The sequence below is a fragment of the Oncorhynchus tshawytscha genome, linkage group LG22 (genome assembly GCF_018296145.1).
Source record: "Oncorhynchus tshawytscha isolate Ot180627B linkage group LG22, Otsh_v2.0, whole genome shotgun sequence".
NCBI lineage: Eukaryota > Metazoa > Chordata > Actinopteri > Salmoniformes > Salmonidae > Oncorhynchus > Oncorhynchus tshawytscha.
In genome coordinates, this window is record NC_056450.1 from 4,953,527 (window position 1) to 4,975,071 (window position 21,545).

The following is a 21,545-nucleotide window of genomic DNA, read 5'->3' on the forward strand; positions in this document are numbered from 1 at the left end:
TTGGAGTTCCGTGTCGATGACTGATTGTACACAACGCAAGACGAGTACTGTTACATAAGCACACCCACCAGCACACACACAACCCAAAAGTTATGAATATTTGTTAAGTGGTGTTAACCTTTTCATATGCGAGTTCCAAATATCGCTAACGGTTGCTCCAGCATGAGTTGTTTTATGCATGTGATGTCAGAATGCACTCAACTATTCCAAAATGTGATTGTTACGCAACAGGGCAGTTAACCCGCGCTGCTTGCTAATCATCTATAGGCTGTTTCAACTTGCCAATTTCAAATTATTTTCTAACAAGTTGTATTTTTAACAGTTTGAATTGAGGGGTGTTCCGCCTCATTAATTCACATAGAAATAGCCCATTTCAGTGTTGGAAAATTTTATGTTTGAGGCTTTACTGAGCAGGACAAACTTCCCTCTTCGAGGAGAGCCCTTCCCCATTTTTTCCACACATCAAGTATGCAGACATTTGCTCAGTCTTGCACGAACTGGCAAATTTTCTGGCTGGTGCTCGTTTTGCCTCAATTGTTGTTTTCCTTACAAATAATAACTTGACATGTCTGCGTTCCTTATATTCTGTAAATTGTGTTGTCATTTCTAATGTAGCGTTATGTATGCATGTATGCATTTACAGTATAATTCACATTTTCAAGTACTGGTGACAAATAATGCATTTAGATTATTACATAGATTGTAATGGACACCAATCTGTGTAAAATACTTTTTTGAAGGTTGTACTGATTGTAATGAGCTAATGCTAAGCTATTTGCCAGCTATGTGTGGTGCCATGTTTGCTGACATTATACAATGCATTATGGGTGTCACGTAAACGCCTGTCAGACTAAATAGTTATAATGGAGGTGGAATGGTACACTGATCAGTCGGGTAAACTTCTGGAAGTGAATGATCGTAGACCACACACCCCCTTCAACATGCATACTGCAAACAGCCCAAACTCATCTGGTCTCCTCTTATCTTTGGTTGACGCGAAAAACAAACATGGCGGTGCGTACAAACTAACCATCATCGGATTACTTTCAATATCTAGAAAGTGTTTTACGCAATTGTTTCCATCAATGTTGAGCTCAACCGTGATGTGATGAATTATAAAATAGTAATTACTATTAGCTAATTCATATTGTGGTTTCTGTCAGCCGAGAGTTTTCTAAATATGTGTTACATCCATCAATATAGGTGTTACGGTTTTCTTCGGGTGAAAGAGAGTCGGACCAAAATGCAGCGTGGTTAATTCGATACATGTTTAATAAAAGAATAACACGAACAATACAAAAACAATAAACGGACCGTGAAAACCTATACGGTGACAACAAACACAGAGACAGGAACAATCACCCACAAAACACTCAAAGAATATGGCTGCCTAAATATGGTTCCCAATCAGAGACAACGATAATCTCCAGCCTCTAATTGAGAACCAATTCAGACAACCATAGACTATGCTAGAAAACCCACCTAAGCCACAATTCCAAAACCTACGAAAAACCCCATACATAAACACACCACAAAATAAACCCATGTCACACCCTGGCCTGACCAAATAAATAAAGAAAACACAAAATACTAAGACCAGGGTGTGACAATAGGACAAATATAGCTTACATTTTCTGGTTTGGATGACTGGGTATGCTGTTGCTACTTCTGTGAATGTCTGAACATTGCTTCAAAAATAAAGCTGGACACATTCAGGACATAACTTTGTAAGGACTGTGTTTGTGCAAAATGTGAAAAAAAAAGGGGGGGGGGGTGGCTAGCTCAAACGCTAATCAAAGCTGGACGTCCTAAATAAGTGTTCTAGTCAAACTGGTTTGTTTGAGCGTAAGCTGCAGGGACCACTGTAGAATCACACCCGTTTGTTGGTACATGTGAAAAGGTTAATACCGTGTGATTTAATTGTGTGGGGTCTTTTAATTTGGTTTTAGTAGGGTCTTCACAGGTTAGAAAGGATGCACCTTAAAGGGCACACAGATGACATTTTCTGAAGTATCTATTGTTCGAATGTTGGTTGCACCCACGTAAATTCTCCTGATAAGAAAGGTACAGTACTGAATAATACAATGTAAACCAGGCATGCAGAATGATGGAAATGTTTGAAATGTTTTTAAATAAGTCGTCTGAAGTACAGTGAAAGAAAGGGAAAAGAAAATACTTGGTGTTGAATAACCTTTGTCTTGACTTTCTGGCGAGGCCGGATTACCCTCGCTAGAAAGGAGAGAGACATTGGGAGAGATTTAAGTATAATATGAATGAGTGCATCGCTGCTGTTTTGTAGTTTTGTTTCAATACAAATCTCACCAGATAGGGAGAAATCCCGTCCATACAGCAGACCCAAAGTGTTAGCCCTCTACCTCCCTGACCCTGTAACTATACGGTGAGGTCGCCAATATGATAAGGGAGTGTAAGCCAATTTGAAAAATGGTTTCAACAGTGTGTTGGTACACTGACATTTGTCTTCGGAATTTTGTATTGAGAAAATTGGGAATGTAATGAATGTGTCATACAGTGAATAGTTGTTTGGACTTTCTGAATTTGAAATGCCTTAAAGTGTTGTTTTGGTCTGTCCTCTCGAAGTTGAGGCGATCGTGACTCCAGATGGTATCTAGATAATAACTAGTGAGGACAGTGTGAGCTTCACACCCTCTAACCGGCTGAAGTAATGGCGACAAAGGTGTTCACTACAGCCTCGTCTTTCACCACTCCTACCCGAGACCGAGCCAGAAACCTATGTACAAGTGTCAGGAGTGCAGCATGGGTCCTGAGAGTGCACTTGTGAAGTGAGCATGGAGAGAGATAATGCCCAAACTCTTATCGTGCTGCTGATGCACTGGTGGGAAAATGGACGAGACACAATGGAGGTGGAGGCTCAGGTGAGAGATTCAGATTATTCCCCAGATTTTGAAATCGGGATATCAAAAGGCATGAGTTATATATGTGCCATTGGGAGATGAACTGCAACGCTGTCTGAGGAAGAAAATTAAGAGACGGCAGAAGAATGACTCCCGGGAAGGAGGAGGGGGGTGGTCAACTGTGCCCGTAAATTGATTTAGGGTTGCCCTAAACTGTTTCTTTGGGGTATCAGGTTGATTGTGTTGGTCTGCACACTGGGAAATGTATTGTAATTTAGATAAAAATGCATTGAGATACCGATCTGTCATTAACATGCCACTCACGACAGTGTAAGACAGGGATAAACGGTGATTGTGATGAGAAAAGTTACTGCTGGTAATATAAATATTAAACTGTCTATACATTGTCCCCTTTTTGTAAATGTACATTCTAACAGTGTCTGTGTGCTAAATTGGGGGTCTTAAATCCGAGTGATAGACTCAACGTGAAGCACTAAGGACTGGCCTTCTAAATTTGGGTTGGATAATTGATCAATTGTTTTAATTATGATTCAGGAAAGGGGAGAAGGAGAGAGAGAGCGCTACCCCTAAACTGTGGGGAGAGCACAAAGAGGGGAGAGTGCACTGCTCGAATCTATTGAGTCTAGGGAGGGTTTCTTCCTCAGGAAACCTAATCTTTTAGTGTCGTCAAGCGGGAGGTGATCAGAGACCCCAGCAACTCCTGTCCTCGAGGGCCTGATTGGTGTACCACTTTTTCTCCATCCTTAGCAAAACACAGCTGATTAATCAAATTGCATTCTAAACTGAAGATCATGATTAGGTGAATATTGGAGTCCGGTGTGTTAGCTGGGGCAAAACTGGGACACCAATCAGGCCCGAGGACTGGAAATTGCCCACCCCTGCACTAGAGGGTAGTTTGGGTTAACCATGATGGGGATCTTGATAGTAGGGGTTTTGTTTCACGATGTCATCAAAATTATGTTAAAGTACATCAATAGATATGGCTTTCTGGATGATACAGTACAATTAACTACTTACAAGGCTTGTAGTCTGCGTCTCACTTTGACACCCAAGGACGAGGATGAAGGAGACTGGCATGGAGACTAGCATCCCATTGGCATAGAACAGAACGGATGGATGGTCCTGGTCTCAATCTCATCAAGGGTGGTGTGAAATTATTAAACATGTATTCTCTTCCCTGTTCAAGTCAATATTTTTTCTAGGTGGCGTGGAACATGAGTGATCATTGTTCCAGGGGGATTGTTGGAAACTGACTAATTGACACAAGCATGTTTTAGGATGTTTATAACTACACTGCTTAAAAAAATAAAGCAAACACTTTAACAACACAATGTAATTCCAAGTCAATCACACTTCTGTGAAATCAAACTGTCCACTTAGGAAGCAACACTGATTGACAATAAATTTCTTATTTTGCACAATTTTTATTGTGCAAATGGAATAGACAACAGGTAGAAATTATAGGCAATTAGCAAGACACCCCCAATAAAGGAGTGGTTCTGCAGGTGGTGACCGCAGACCACTTCTCAGTTCCTATGCTTCCTAGTTGATGTTTTGGTCACTTTTGAATGCTGGCGGTCCTTTCACTCTGGTGGTAGCATGAGACGGAGTCTACAACTCACACAAGTGGCTCAGGTAGTGCAGCTCATCCAGGATGGCACATCAATGTGAGCTGTGGCAAGAAGGTTTGCTGTGCCTGTCAGCGTAGTGTCCAGAGCATGGAGGCGCTACCAGGAGACAGGCCAATACATCAGGAGACGTGGAGGAGGCAGTAGGAGGGCAACAACCCAGCAGCAGGACCGCCATCTCCGCCTTTGTGCAAGGAGGAGCACTGCCAGAGCCCTGCAAAATGACCTCCAGCAGGCCACAAATGTGCATGTGTCTCCTCAAACGGTCAGAAACAGACTCTATGAGGGTGGTATGAGGGCCCGACGTCCACAGGTGGGGGTTGTGCTTACAGCCCAACACCGTGCAGGACATTGGCATTTGCCAGATAACGCCACTGGCGCCCTGTGCTCTTCACAGATGAAAGCGGGTTCACACTGAGCACGTGACAGACGTGACAGTCTGGAGATGCCGTGGAGAACGTTCTGCTGCCTGCAACAGCCTCCAGCATGACCGGTTTGGCGGTGGGTCAGTCATGGTGTGGGGTGGCATTTCTTTGGGGGGGCCGCACAGCCCTCCATGTGCTCACCAGAGGTAGCCTGAATGCCATTAGGTACCGAGATGAGATCCTCAGACCCCTTGTGAGACCATATGCTGGTGCGGTTGGCCCTGGGTTCCTCCTAATGCAAGACAATGCTAGACCTTATGTGGCTGGAGTGTGTCAGTAGTTCCTGCAAGAGGAAGGCATAGCATCAATGGACTGGCCTGCCCGTTCCCCAGACCTGAATCCAATTGAGCACATCTGGGACATCATGTCTCACTCCATCCACCAAAGCCACGTTGCACCACAGACTGTCCAGGAGTTGGCGGATGCTTTAGTCCAGGTCTGGGAGGAGCTCTCAGGAGACCATCAGCGGACCTCATCAGGAACATGCCCAGGCATTGTAGGGAGGTCATACAGGCACATGGAGGCCACACACACTACTGAGCCTCATTTTTACTTGTTTTAAGGACAATACATCAAAGTTGGATTAGCCTGTAGTGTGGTTTTCCACTTTAATTTTGAGTGTGACTCCAAATCCAGACCTCCATGGGTTGATAAATTTGATTTCCATTGATAATTTTTGTGTGATTTCATTGTCAGCACATTCAACTATGTAAAGAAAAAAGTATTTAATAAGAATATTTCATTCATTCAGATCTAGGATGTGTTATTTTAGTGTTCCCTTTATGTTTTTGAGCAGTGTATATAAGTGGCCTAGCAGTAGTTATGGCTTGGATGGAATGATTTATGTGCAAATGTATTTGTGGCTAGAGGCAAAGGACATACAGGGCGGGGCCTGTGTTTGAGACAGAATGTTTGCATAAATGGCGTTAGTTGCAGACTCTGGCAGAACCGACATTGGTGTATCCGATGGAGTAAAAACAAGGTATTAACGTCACAGGGAATTGGGAAAGCAGAATTGAATATGACTGGGGCAGAGATTTGTAAGGCTCATAGATTAAGGAAGTGGGTATTAGAGGCTCTGGGGAACAATATCACTCCTCTGTATATAGTGATACAGGGGATAGCGCGTAGTAGATGAAGGACAGCTAACTGTGCACAACAGAGGCTACTACGAAGTCAAGTTGAACGTCAAACATACCCAGATCATGGTGGGTCCGGCGACAAAAATGGCGCCGGAGGAGAAGGCCGCCGTTTTAAAGTCTCCTAAACAATAGGGCTGTTTTTTTTTATCCTGCACCGGCAGGATAGAACAGCACACTCCAGTAAGACCAGGGGGGGGCAGTCTGTGCATATTTGTAAACAACAGCTGGTGCACGAAATCTAAGGAAGTCTCTAGATTTTGCTCGCCTGAAGTAGGGTATATTATGATAAATTGCAGGCCACACTACATGCCTAGAGAGTTCTCAGCTATACTTCTCGTGGCTGTTTATTTACCACCACAGACAGATGCCGGCACTAAGATCACACTCAGCCAGCTGTATAAGAAAATAAGCAAACCACTCACCCAGAGGTGGCGCTCCTAGTGGCTGGAGACTTTAATGCAGGGAAACTTAAATCAGTTCTACCAAATCTCTATCAACATGTTAAATGTGCAACCAGAGGGGAAAAAAACATCTAGATCACCTGTACTCCACACACAGAGATGCGTACAGAGCTCTCCCTCGCCCTCCATTTGGTAAATCCGACCACAACTCTATCCTCCCAATTCCTGCTTACAAGCAAAAAATTAAAGCAGGAAGCACCAGTGACTCGGTCTATAAAAAAATTGTCAGATAAAGTAGATGCTAAACTACAGGACTGCTTTGCTATCACAGACTGGAACATGTGCCGGGATTCTTCCGATGACAAACAGATCCACAGATGATGCACCCCATACTGCCCTTTCCCACCTGGACAAAAGGGACACCGATGTGAGAATGCTATTCATTGACTACAGCTCAGCGTTCAACACCATAGTACCCTCAAAGCTCATCACTAAGCTAAGGAACCTGGGACTAAACACCTCCCTCTGCAACTGGATCCTGGACCTCCTGACAGGCCGCCCCCAGGTGGTGAGGGTAGGTAGCAAAACATCTGCCACGCTGATCCTCAACACTGGAGCTCCCCAGGGGTGAGTGCTCATTCCCCTCCTGTCCTCCCTGTTCACCCACGACTGCATGACCAGGCACAACTCCAACACCATCATTAAGTTTGCTGACGACAACAGTGGTAGGCCTGATCACCGACGAGACAGCCTATAGGGAGGAGGTCAGAGACCTGGCCGGGTGGTGCCAGAATATCAACCTATCCCTCAACGTAACCAAGACTAAGGAGATGATTGTGGACTACAGGAAAAGGAGCACCGAGCACGACCGCAAAGCACTTCAGAGGGTAGTGCGTACGACCCAGTACATCACTGGGGCAAAGCTGCCTGCCATCCAGGACCTCTACACCAGGTGGTGTCAGAGAAAGGCCCTGAAAAAGACCCCAGCCACCCCAGTCAAACTGTTCACTCTACTACCGCATGGCAAGCGGTACCGGAGTGCCAAGTCTAGGACAAAAAGGCTTCTCAACAGTTTTTACCCCCAAGTCATAAGACCCTTGGCTATTTATATTGTGTGCTCCCCCCAACCCCTCTTTTACACTGCTACTACTCTCTCTTCATATATGCATAATCACTATAACTATACATTCATGTACATACTACCTCAATTGGCCCGACCAAGCTGTGCTCCCGCACATTGGCTAAGCAGGCTATCTGCATTGTGTCCCACCACCCGCCAACACCTCTTTTTACACTGCTGCTACTCTCTGTTCATCATATATGCATAGTCACTTCGACCACACCCACATGTACATACTACCTCAATAAGCTTGACTAACCGGTATATAGCCTTGCTACTCTTATTTTAAATGTCTTTTTACTGTGGTTTTATTTCTTTACACACACTTTTTCTTCTCCGCACTATTGGTTAGAGCCTGTAAGTAAGCATTTTGTTGTATTCGGCGCACGTGACAAATAAACTTTGATTTGATTTGAGTAGCAGAGATAGAGTTGTCATTTCAGACACTAAATTGTCAACGTTCAGTGAGGGGTTGTTCGCTGTAATAATAGTCACATCTCCTGAAGAGTGTGATTAAGAAACATGTGACTCAGAGTTTTGTAAGGTTGGACACTCTTCCAACCCCACTAATCTCTCCCCCATTCCTAACCACCAGCAGTGGGACTGAGTGACGATAACAGGAAAGCATCAGAAGGTGGCTGCTTAGCAACAGTTGGGACTCAAATGTTTACACTGTAACGAGGGTATTCACAAAAGGGGTGTAGATCATGCTTGGGGTGCGAGATGTGTACCTAACCAGAGCACAAGGAAGTATTATCCAACAGATAACGACTGCAGCAGAACATAGGATGTCATTGGAGATGTTGCTGGCTAGAAAACCGGGTAGGAATATGGAGACAGGTAGGGGGTATCTGAAAGATCCTGTCCTAGCTCTATCAGTGAAACAAAGGCAATAGGAGATCAGGAGCAGGAGACACAATCAATGCAAAAGCTATTCTCAAGGCAGTCTCTGTATGGACAGTAACTGAAGAAGCAGTAGTCGTTGTGAAGGATGCTATAGTAACCAAATGAACAGGACTACAACACAAAATGAGGGGTATTTTGAAGTGTGCTTCATGGGCAGTGTTAGTTGTAGCAGGGGTTACCTTGGTAGCATTGCTGGGATATCACCTGAGGGCACTGATGTTGAAATGTACACTACCGTTCGAAAGTCTGGGGTCACTTAGAAATAGTTGTTTTTGAAAGAAAAGCAAATTTTTTGTCCATTAAAATAACATCAAATTGATCGGAAATACAGTGTAGACGTTAATGTTGTAGATGATTATTGTAGCTGGAAACGGTTGATTTTTAAAGGAATATCTACATAGGCGTACAGAGGCCCATTATCAGCAATCATCACTCCTGTGTTCCAATGGAAGGTTGTGTTAGCTAATCCAAGTGTATAATTTTATGCTGGCCTTCTAGGCAGAGTTGCAAAGAAAAAGTCATATCACAGACTGGCCAATAAAAATAAAAGATTAAGATGGGCAAAAGAACAAGACAGTGGACAGAGGAACTCTGCCTAGAAGGCCAGCATCCCGGAGTCGCCTCTTCACTGTTAATGTTGAGACTGGTGTTTTGCGTGTACTATTTAATGAAGCTGCCAGTTGAGGACTTCAGGCGTCTGTTTCTCAAACTAGACACTCATGTACTTTGTCCTCTTACTCAGTTGTGCACCGGGGCCTCCCACTCTTTCTATTCTGGTTAGAGCCTGTTTGCACTGTTCTGTGAAGGGAGTAGTACACAGTGTTGTACAAGATCTTCAGTTTGACAATTTCTCACATGGAATAGCCTTAATTTCTCAGAACAAGAATAGACTGACGAGTTTCAGAACAAAGGTCTTTGTTTCTGGCCATTTTGAGCCTGTAATCGAACCCACAAATGCTGATGCTCCAGATACTCAACTAGTCTAAGGAAGGCCAGTTTTCAGCTGTGCTAACATAATTGCAAAAGGGTTTTCTAATGATCAATTAGCTAATCCAAGTTTATAATTTTAAAAAGGCTAACACAATGTGCCATTGGAACACAGGAGTAATGGTTGCTGATAATGGGCTTCTGTACGCCTATGTAGATATTCCAATAAAAATCTGCATGTTTCGGGCTACAATAGTCATTTACAACCTTAAAATGTCTACACTGTATTTTATCAATTTGATGTTGTTTTTTTTTTTTTTTTTATGGACAAAAAGTGCTTTTTTCAAAAACAAGGACATTTCTAAGTGAGCCCAAACTTTTGAACGGTAGTGTATATACACACAGTGCCGATTTGCCTCAAGATGTGCATATCGGGTGGCTATGGAGAAAGAAGATGGGGAGCAAAGTGAAAATTATATGGCGTTAGAACATCTTTTGCAACCTGTGGCCTAACGGGGTGGACTGGGTGAAAGCATGAGGTTTTTAGGGCCTTCATTTTTTTGGACCCCAGCAGAAAAGTATCCCGAAAGTATAGAGACTAAGAGTGGGACTTAAAGTTATCAAACTTTGATTTCTTTGCATATATAATTATTAATAGCTTAACACATGATTAACTTCTTGAGTGTAGGGGGCAGGATTTTCACATGTGGCTAAAAAAAAGTACCCATTTGAAACTGCCTATTTCTCAGGCCCAGAAACTATAATATGCATATAATTGTCAGATTAGGATAGAAAACTCTAAAGTTTCCAAAACTGTCAAAATATTGTCTGTGAGTATAATAGAACTGATATTGCAGGCGAAACCTGAGGAAAATCCAACAAGGAAGTGCTGTTTTTCCTGAAAGCTCTCCGTTCCATTGGATGCCTTGCCTCCATGTAAAGAGATATCAACCAGATTCCTTTTCCTATGGCTTCCTCAAGGTGTCAGTCTTTAGACATAGTTTCAGGCTTTTATTTTGAAAAATGAGCAAGAAAGATCACATCGCGTCATGTTTCTGTGGACATTACGGATACTATTTGGAATTTGTCTGCGATGTCGTGACCTGTGGATTTCTGAACATAACGCGCCAAACAAATGGAGGTATTTTGGATATAAAAATAATCTTTATGGAACAAAAGGAACATTTATTGTGTAACTGGGAGTCTCGTGAGTGCAAACATCCAAAGATAATCAAAGGTAAGCGATTTAATCAGTTGTACAATAGGGAGGGGGAATAAGATTGTGGCTAGTGTGATTATAGATCAGAGCCCATAAGTCTCGGAAGTGTAAATGTACAAATCAACTGTGAATGTTAATCATGTTTTAGTAATTTCAAAGTTCATGTAATGTATGTAATGTAACAGTATGTTCAAAAAGGAAGGACTGTTGGATTCTAGCTTGAAATATATACTTATTCCTGTTACTGTACTAGAACTACTTTACATGTATAATGTAATCGTCTTATGGAGAGGACAAAAGGGCTACAGTCTGGTTTCAGTCGCCGAGAAGGTTGAATAGCCGTGGATTAGGGAGGAGTAAGTCATGTGGGCCGAGGTCAGGTCAGATGAAGTGACAAGGAACAGTTCTATTACACACACACCACGTAAGTTCCTGCCTAGCAACAGAGATGGTGTCAGATGTGGCTGTCCAGATGTGCAAGGAGAAGACTAATAGGAGGGTATAAATACTTGTGCTGGTGGAACCAGATCTTTTCAGCTGTTTGACCCAGTGGGTGAATAAACCTGGTTTGAGCTTTGACTAGTTGTCAAATGTTAAACCAAGTTTAGGAAAGCTATGATCCCTTATTGATGACACCTGTTAAATCCACTTCAAAATCAGTGTAGATGAAGGGGAAGAGACAGGTTAAAACCTCTTGGTGTTAGGGGGCAGTATTTTCATTTTTTGGGAAAAAAACTTTCCCGTTTTCAACGGGATATTTTGTCAGGAAAAGATGCTAGAATATGCATATAATTGACAGCTTTGGATAGAAAACACTAACGTTTCCAAAACTGTAAAGGTATTGTCTGGGAGTATAACAGAACTGATGTTGCAGGCGAAAGCCTGCGACAAATCCAATCCGGAAGTGCCCCAGGTTTTGAAAGCGCTGCGTTCCAATGACTCCCTATTCAGCTGTGAATCAACGAGCTTACACTTTCTACGTATTCCCCAAGGTGTCTACAGCATTGTGACGTAGTTTTACGCATCCCTGTTGAAGAATAGCCATAGGCGGCCACATTGCGTAAGTGTTCACATGGTGGCTCCGAGAGATTCTCGCGTAAAATACAGGAGGTGGCCATTATTCCAATCGGTCCTAGTGAAAAACGAAAGGTCCCGACGGATATATTATCGAAAAGATATTAGAAAAACACCTTGAGGATGGATTCTACACAACGTTACCATGTTTCTGTCGATATTATGGAACTAATTTGGAATATTTTTCGGCGTTGTGGTGACCGCAATTCCCGGGCGATTTCTCAGCCAAACGTGAAGAACAAATGGAGCTATTTTGCCTACAAAAATAATATTTTGGGGAAAAAATGAACTTTGGCTGTCTACCTGGGAGTCTCGTGAGTGAAAACACGAGCTGAAAATCTGAGATGACAGGGTGTTTAACAAAAGGCTAAGCTGTGTTCCAATATATTTCACTTGTGATTTTCATGAATAGGAATATTTTCTAGGAAGATTTATGTCCGTTGCATTATGCTAATTAGTGTCAGATGATGACAACGGTCCCGTTCACGGGATGGGGTGTCACTACAGGTTAAAGAAGGATTTAAGCATTGACACAATTAAGACATGGATTGCATATGTGTGTCATTTAGAGGGTGAATGGGCAAGACAAGATTTGTCTATGCAGACAACCCCAGTTAGCAGTGTCTATTGTTCCAATAACACTCTTGGAGCATCAGCAGATTTGTCCTGGGGCTCCCAGGGCACACTGACAGATTGTCAAAGGGCGAGAGAGAGAGAGCGATATGGAGACTGAGACAAAGCCAGATACAGAGAGAAAGACAGAGATTAAAAGGGAAAGAGAAACACAGTAAGATGGCAAACAAAATTGTTATGAGGATGAGGATACAGGTAGAGAGAGCTAAATAAAGACAGCGTGTGTGGTGGAGGGGTTGGAAGAGAGTAGGGTGGGGAGTCTGGGGACGGGAGAGACATTGTAACATCTAAATATCCTCTGGGATCTAGAGACATCACTGGGACACCTTAACGACAGGTGACAGACACATCCTGTATGGATAGGGGGTTGAATACGAGTCACTGCTTCAAACACAGCCAAATAGATTAACATTCCATTTGATGGCGCACCACCCCACCCACTTAGTGGAGAATGGTAAGTCTGCCATTAGTGGAACCCATTGTGTGAGTGATGGGCAAAGAGATTCAAGGAGACAGAGCTTCCACTGTCCCTGGGGACCTAGCGAGGATCCGTGTGTGTGTGAGAGCTGTTTATAGGCCGACAAAAAAATACACTATAGCGCACCATAGCGCATGTGGTTGGATTTGAACAAATTGGCTGCCAGACTGGGAATGAAAGGAAACTTTGTCATTTCCAAGATGGCAGAAACTGGAGAAAGGTTGGCCATGGTGACCGGCTCCTTCCTTAGTGGATTTGTCGACCTAGTCCTCATTCACGTATCAGTGGTTATACATGGAATTTGTATTTTATTTTTATTGAATCAGATCTACCTAAAATCCTCTTCACTGTATCAAGCATCCTTGACGTCATCTCCCTAACGTCACATCCAGACAAACATTTTCTTCCTCATAAAAAATATTTAAAAAACAAACAGTCATCCATCAGAAAAATATAAACAAATACAATTTTAGTTTGTGTGACAAAATAAGCAATCTAAAACGCTGTGAAATATATTTTCAATAACCATAAGTATTGTATTTTCAGCTGGTGTACAAAACCAAAAGTAAAAGACGCAAAAACAAAACTTTAGAACGGGAAGCATAGAAGCAACACATAGAACAGATCTACCTCTTCTTAGACTTTTGTTACGTTCTAGATTTCTGGTACAAACTCCAGGCGGAAACCAAGAAAGCTCAAACTAGATTTATTACACCCAACTGGATGCTTCAACTGAGAACATAAAGATGCAGTCGCACAGTCTTATAACTTCAATTCAGTACATGAGGTAACATCACAGTAGGACGGCCCAGGCTGGGCCAGAAGGTGGTCTGGCTCGGTCTTCCCTTCTTGAGATACAATTCAGCTATCTGCATCCTGTTATCCTCACTCCACTCCCCAGCTGTGACGTTGAAAGTCATCTCCTCACTTCCCACAGAAACTAGACAGCTAGACATCATACCCTAGACAGATAGAAACTATTCATTTCTGCAAAACATATTCTAACCCCTGACAAATGGCTAATTACCAACTCTTATGAAATCATTCTTACCCTCAGACAGGCCCTTTTTGTATTTTCCCTATGCCTAAATACATTACTCAAAGATTATTGAACCTAACCCATACCAGAAAATGTACTACTGAATCGCTAATTCTACAAGGTGCTCTGTTCATAACGGTCTCCAACACTGTCACGTCTACTCCCGCTCCTCCCCTCCAGTGTTCGACGTTGCCGGTTTACTAACCACTGGTCCTGGGAACCATCATTACGTACACCTGGCTTTCATCATTACGAACACCTGGACTTCATTACCTCACTCATTATCTCCCCTTTATCTGGCACTCCCTTAGGTTCCTTACAAAGGCAGAATGGTTTCTGTTGCTTATGTCTAGATGCTACTCCTATGTTGTATCGTTACATGTTATATTAAACTTACCATCTGCTTCTCGACTCCCAGTGTCTACGGTACAGAATACTGCCTCACAAAAATTGAAGCAGCAGGAAATCAGAACATCTCCCAGATGGTCGACGAGCAGGGATACCAACTTCGTCAACACCCCGAATAGCTGGCATAACTAGAGATGGCTATGGAAGAGGTTCTTCGCAGTGTTCAACGTCTCGAACGTCTAAGAGGCGTTGCCTTCAACTAGCAGAGAATACTCTACTACCAGTTGACCCAGCACACCAGCAGCATGCCCAGGTCAGCCATGCCCATTTGTCCCTCCCAGATAAAGATGACGGCACCCCATTTAAACGTCTTGACATTGCGCACCAGATAGGAGCACGTACCACGAGAGGGCCAAGGTTGCCACAGTTATTAGCCTTAGGTCATTAATATGGTCAAATCCGGAAACTATAATTTCGAAAACAAAACGTTTATTCTTTCAGTGAAATACGGAACAGTTCCATATTTTATTGAATGGGTGGCATCCATAAGTCTAAATATTCCTGTTACATTGCACAACCTTCAATGTTATGTCATAATTATGGCAAATTCGTTTGCAACGAGCCAGGCGGCCCAAACTGTTGCATATACCGAGACTCTGCATGCAATGAACGCAAGAGAAGTGACACAATTTACCTAGTTAAGAAATTCATGTTAGCAGGCAATATTAACTAAATATGCAGGTTTTAAAATATATACTTGTGTATTGATTTTAAGGTGTTGATATTTATGGTTAGGTACACATTGGTGCAACGACAGTGGTTTTTCAAATGCGCTTGTTAGCCTACTCCGCCAAACGGGTGATTTATGATTCATTGATTAATTAACAGGCACCGCATCGATTATATGCAACGCAGGACAAGCTAGTAATATCACCAACCATGTGTAGTTAACTAGTGATTATGTTAAGATTGTTTTTTTAAAAGATATGTTTAATGCTAGCTAGCACCTTACCTTGGCTCCTTGCTGCACTCGCATAACAGGTAGTCAGCCTGCCACGCAGTCTCCTTGTGGAGTGCAATGTAATCGGCCATGATCAGTGTCCAAAAATGTGGATTACGGATTATGAAAACTTGTAATCGGCCATTCCGATGAATCGGTCGACCTCTAATGTGTAGCGTAAACCCAGTCTCAATCAAGATCTCAAACTCTTTACCACACAACCATAAAGAGTATCAAATCTCCGTAGTCTTCAACTACTGTACAACTGACCACAAAACACGGTATAATTCCCACTAAAATAAATTAAAAACCGTACGCAAAAAAGTTGTCAGTCAGATAATCCAATCCGCCAACAGATCCAGCGGAGACCAAATGTGATGTGTAGTTCAAAAGGAAGAAATTAGTGGATCTGATCCCATTTAAACTTGAGACCAGACTTGAGGCGTCTGTTTCTCAAACTAGACATTAATGTACTTGTCCTCTTTCTCAGTTGTGCACCAGGGCCTCCCACTCCTTTCTATTCTGGTTAGAGACAGTTTGCACTGTTCTGTGAAAGGAGTAGTACACAGTGTTGTACGAGAGCTTCAGTTTCTTGGCAATTTCTTGCATGGACTAGCCTTAATTTCTCAGAACAAGAATAGTTTGAGAAGAAAGGACTTTGTTTCTAGCCATTTTGAGCCTGTAATTAAACCCACAAATGCTGATGCTCCAGATACTCAACTAGTCTGAATGACAGTTTTATTGCTTCTTTAAATCAGGACAATAGTTTTCAGCTGTGCTAACAATTGCAAAAGGGTTCTCTAATGATCAATTATCCTTTTAAAATTATAAAATTGGATTAGCTAACACAACGTGCCATTGGAACACAGGAGTGATAGTTGCTGATGGGCCTCTGTAGACATTCCAATAAAAAAAAGAACCTGCCGTTTACAGCTACAATAGTCATTTACAACATTAAATGTCTACACTGTATTTCTGATACATTTGATGTTATTTTAATGGACAAAATGTCATTTTATTTAAAAAACAAGGACATTTCTAAGTGACCCCAAACTTTTGAACAGTAGTGCATGTATGTATTTTATTATTAATATACATATTTCTAAGTACATATTAGATCTGGGAATTGCCAGGGATCTCACGATATGATATCATGACAGTTAGGTGCCGATACGATATGTATTGCGATTCTATATGTACTTGATACTCTGAATCACAAAATCAGTGTTTCAAACATATTGCTCACCATAGGTCAGCTGCAGAGGGAAAAGAGAGCCATGAGAAAACAAGACTTGATCAGTCAGACAATTTGTTTTCAGCACTTCTATTTCTCCCTGTTTAAAAAGATGCAGACCAAGCTAGGAAGGAAGGAGTTGTGATTTAGTCAAAAATAATATCCCAATTTGTAACTTTTTTCCCCCCTTTTCACTAGTACATATGCAGGTATGCATGTAAAAACACGTCATCATAGCTCATAGTAACATGAAACTAAACATGTTTATTACGGCTTATAAAGCCACAGCAGAGCACCTCTTTCCATAACAGCTGGTATCAAACAAGCTGTTGAGATCCCAAATGGCACCCTATTCCCTTGTAGTGCACTACTTTTCAAAAGCATCGACATTGTTAAGACAATAGGGGACCATTGGACGCATCCCATGTCCTGCTCCCTCATACCATGTGGACGTGTTATGACCTTGACGAGTTATCTGATTACACTCTGCATCCTGTGGCTAAAGCGCTTGTGTTCAAAATGGGAGAGGAGTTAGCATTGGTTTCCAGCCCCTCCTGCCTGAGTATCCACATTATCATACAAAGCAAACGTGTGCTTGAACTGGGTAGTAAACTCCCCGATACCCATCTTCTCTAGCTGAGCCGGCCCACTAATCTGTAGACTGCACACGTATGCATACCTGAGATGGAAGTCGCTCTTACTCACTGTGCGTGAGTGTGAGTGACTGTGCATCTGCGTGTGTGTGTGTGTGTAGTACAAGCTCTTTTAGTTGTACATTAACAGTATATTCTACAAATCAAAGAACCCAGAGAATGCTTGGGCTTCATGTCTGTCTCCCACTGTGTGCAGCTGATAGTAATCATCTCGACTGTAATGAATTTGCTCACGTTCCCTTTGATGCAGATCACCGTTTCAACCACAGCATCTTTACACTGGGCCAGGTACATCTGGGAGTAAATGTTTACAGCTTGAGGCTGAGAAGTGGGCCTATTAGTTCATGTGCCAGATTATACTGTATATTTCATCTGGAGTCAACTAAATGTATATGCACAATACAGTGTGCCTGTATTCCTAGGATATTTAGTAAAGTTAGTTCCTTAAAGGGATAGTTCAATGTTATCACACCTTTCATGAGTTCACAAAAAACTGCAGACATCAATCCCAAACAAACTGATTCTTAAGTTAACCATCCCTTTAATGCACCCTCACACTTCTACTCCTCAGTTTCCACCCCTTACCTTCCAGCCACTGCCTGCCTCCCAGTAGTAGGGGAAGTTGTCACAGATCCATTGGTAGATCTCGCTGAGGGTCATCCTCTTGTGTGGCGAGCCATTAATGGCAAAGGTGATGAGGCTGGCGTAGCTATAGGGTGGCTTGCCGTCCCGGTGCTGGGCCGCCTCCTCCTGGTCCAGTGTTGTGCCCGGGTCCAACGGGGTGCTCTTCTTGCCCGGCCCGTGGCCATGATGCCCGTGGTGGTGGTGCCCCGAGTCGGACTTCTGGATGGCCGCCCGCATGGTGAGCTGGGGAAGCCAGTCCATGGAGGTCAGGCTGCTCCCTAGTTCAGTGGTCATGGTGGTGAAGGGTTGTGGGAGTTGGGACTCAGGGGGATTCTCTCCTTTGGCTCACTTGAATTTCTGTTGCACTGCAGTCCCAGCTGAATTCTGGAAGAAAAGGAGGGTGTTTGCTATACAACTGCTCATTTTGATAGAACAAACTGCATAACAGATATGCTGTTTTTCTTTTATCATAGCCAAAAAACAACCGTATTGGGTGGATAAAGGAGAACACTAGAATAAACATACAGATATGGTTTGAAGCTGACTGGGCTACAGATGTGTCAGGAGATAGGATATAGTTCATTGTGATTCTTTTCATGGAATGGTCCAGATTTCAGCACAGCAAATACTGTGTCTGGCATAGCTTCCCTCAATTTAAAGACGCACTATGCTAAATCGCCCTTCCATTTCCTGGTTGATACAATTCTAATAGTTCGCCTAATTTCCATTTGTGACAATACAAGCAAGTATACTGTAGAGCAGTAGCTCCCAAACGTTGTACCCCCTCAAGTCTTCAACATCCAGCTGCGTACCCCCTCTAGCATTCAACCTCCAGCTGCGTACCCCCTCTAGCACCAGGGTCAGCGCATTCTCAAATATTGTTTCTTGCCATCATTGCAAGCCTGCCAAACACACACTCTATACGATACATTTATTAAACATTAGAATGAGTGAGTTTGTCACAACCCGGCTCGTAGGAAGTGACAGAGCTCCAGGGCACAAATATAATAAATCAATTGCTCTTTATTTAGCCATCTTAAATATGAAAATGGTGAAATACTCAGTACAGGTTAATGAGAAGGGTGTGCTGGAAAGGATGCACATAACTCACTCTCCAATACATCATTGCAGTCTTAAATAATTTTCTACACAGTCTGTGCCTGTAATTAGATTTCATGCTAGTGACGGCCGAGAATCCACTCACATCGGTACGTGGTTGCAAATGGCATCATTGTCTTAATTGATTTTCCAAGGCAGGATACAATCCAGAAATCTGTCAGTAGCTTCTGATTAAATTACATTTTCACAGAACCGTTTGACGCAATTTTGATGAAGCTCTCTCATTCAGATATCGGAAATGTGGACTGGAGGCAAGGCATGAAAGGGATAACAAATCCAGTTGTGTGTCAGTTAAGTACCCACGTGATTGCGCACCCAACTCACTGCGGTGCTTCGCTATATCACATTTGACATTGTCCGTAAGCTTGAGTTTATTTGCACACAAAAAACCATACAATGATGGAAAGACTTGTGTTGTCCTTGTTAATGCAGACAGAGAAGAGCTCCAACTTCTTAATCATAGCCTCAATTGTGTCCCGCACATTGAATATAGTTGCAGAGAGTCCCTGTAATCCTAGATTCAGATCATTCAGGTGAGGAAAAAACATCACCCAGATAGGCCAACTTTAGGCTTGTTTCTCAATTTTTTAAAAACCCGTCAAGACTTTGCACATTGATAAGCAGAGCACTTCTGTAGGTTGTAAAAGCGTTACATGGTCGCTGCCTATATCATTGCATAATGCAGAAAATACAAAGTTCAGGGGACTTGCTTTAAAGTTAACCATTTTCACCGTAGAGTCCAAAACATATTTCAAGCTGTCAGGCATTCCCTTGAATGCTTCTCAGTGGATGCTGCAGTGTACCCAAGTAGTGTCAGGAGCAACTGCTTGCACATGCGTTACCACTCCACTATGTCTCCCTGTCATGGCTATTGTGCCACCGGTACAGATACCAACACATCTTGACCACCAAAGTCCATTTGAGGTCACAAAGTTGTCCAGTACTTTAAAAAACTATCCTCTCCTGTTGTCCTGGTTTCCAGTGGTTTGCAGAAGAGGATGTCTTCCTTCATTGACCCCCTATAAACATAACGGACATATACCAGGAGCTGTGCCAGGCCCGACACGTCTGTTGACTCATCCAGCAGTAACGCATAGAATTCACTGGCTTGTATGCGAAGCAGTAATTGTTTCAAAACATCTCCTGCCATGTCACTGATGCGTCGTGAAACGGTGTTGTTTGATGAAGACATTGTCTGTATAGTTTTTTTTGGCCTTTCCCCCCAGCATTGTCCCATCAATATCTGCGGCAGCAGGGGAATGAAGTCCTCCACAATAGTACGAGGCTTGCCTGTCCTAGCCACTCGGTAGCTCACCATATAAGACGCTTCCAGACCCTTATTAATGGTATCTGTTGCTCTTATAAATGTCTTGCTACTCAAGAGTCATCTTAATTCTTGCTCAAAAAACTCCTGTAGCTTATTTTTCAAATTGGCATGTTTGCATCTAAATGACTGCGCAAGAGAAGGTTTCATCGAGTTGTGAGATAGTACTTTTGCACATATAAACACACGGTGGCTGAGGAAAGGCACTACTCCCAATATGTGAACCCCAAATCAATGATGTTCTCATCATCTTTGCGCCTCTTCGATGGTCCAACGTCCCTCTCTGTTCGGTGCTTTCCCGGGTAAGGTAGCAGTAGCTCTTCGGCTGCATCAGATTGACAACTGTCAGTGTCCATGCTAGCTTGGCTAACAAGAAATTTTGAATTACTGATGCTAGCATTGAATGTGCTCATGGAAGCAGAACTTGTGTCGTCAACAGGTGCAGGTGTAGTAGTGCTGGTAGTAGCAGTACTACCAGTAGAGCTGGTATGTGTCTATGGACTCTGGCCTTACTTTTTTTTAACCATAAATCCATTTTCAAGCAAACGGAATGAGCAGCAGCTACGTTTGGCTACATACATGGTGGAATTCATGCAAGAGTTTTTGGCAGTGAAACGAGGCTAGTCAGTCGAGAAAGAAACTTCACCCAAATATATAGCCCCATTGTAAAATCTAAATGGACTGTTTGAAAATGTGAAGACATTTTCTTGCCGTACACCCAGCGGCATTGTGCGTACCCCAGTTTGGTAATACCTGGTGTAGAGAATCATTGTACCATCTAAAACATTGTGTTTGAAGCTGGTGTAGAAAACCGAAAGTATACGAAACTTAACAGGAAGCATAGAAATAGCACACATAGAACAGATCTACCTTCTTAGACTTGCTTTCAATTAGAATGAGAGATCTATAAGTTACAATTATATGTATATTTGGTTGGGTCGCCCAAAAAGTTACATAGCACAGCTTTAAAAAATATATTTTATACAGCCTAGCAACTGTTTCCTCTAAGTCTGAACTTCACACAAACCTATAAAAAAAAAGTATGGTCAATTGTAAAGACTGCAAACATTAACATATTAACAATTCTTACTCTTTTCATTTCTTGACATCTCTCCTCTGGCTCACGCATCTGTGGAATGTCATTCAGGATCCAATGCTGTAAAACAGAAAGCAAGAAGGTGAGTTTGTCAAGTCCTGGCTGACAACACTCAGAGACCCATAAATAAATGCTTTCGCAATATCAGAAAGCCACCCACCACAACAGCAAAACTATTCCTCAGAGTTCTGTCTATACAGCTTCCCTCTATCATTCTCCATCCAACCAAGTAGAAATGGCAACTTAATCTGGATTGACTAA

General features: G+C 42.6%; 1 protein-coding gene across 2 annotated transcripts in view; it reads right to left on the reverse strand.

Annotated features, from left to right (window-relative positions):
- LOC112221616 (forkhead box protein J3) overlaps positions 1-21,545 on the reverse strand; it is a 90,812-nt gene that overhangs the window by 47,095 nt on the left and 22,172 nt on the right. Inside the window, exons 2-3 of one of the 2 annotated variants that reach the window (XM_024383789.2) lie at positions 21,279-21,344; positions 17,707-18,129 (exon numbers count right to left, since the gene is read on the reverse strand). In XM_024383789.2, the coding sequence (XP_024239557.1) occupies positions 17,707-18,039 (333 nt within the window). In that variant the 5' untranslated portion in view covers positions 18,040-18,129; positions 21,279-21,344. The remainder of the gene's footprint in view (positions 1-17,706; positions 18,130-21,278; positions 21,345-21,545) is intronic. The other variant, XM_024383790.2, reaches the window with a different exon arrangement.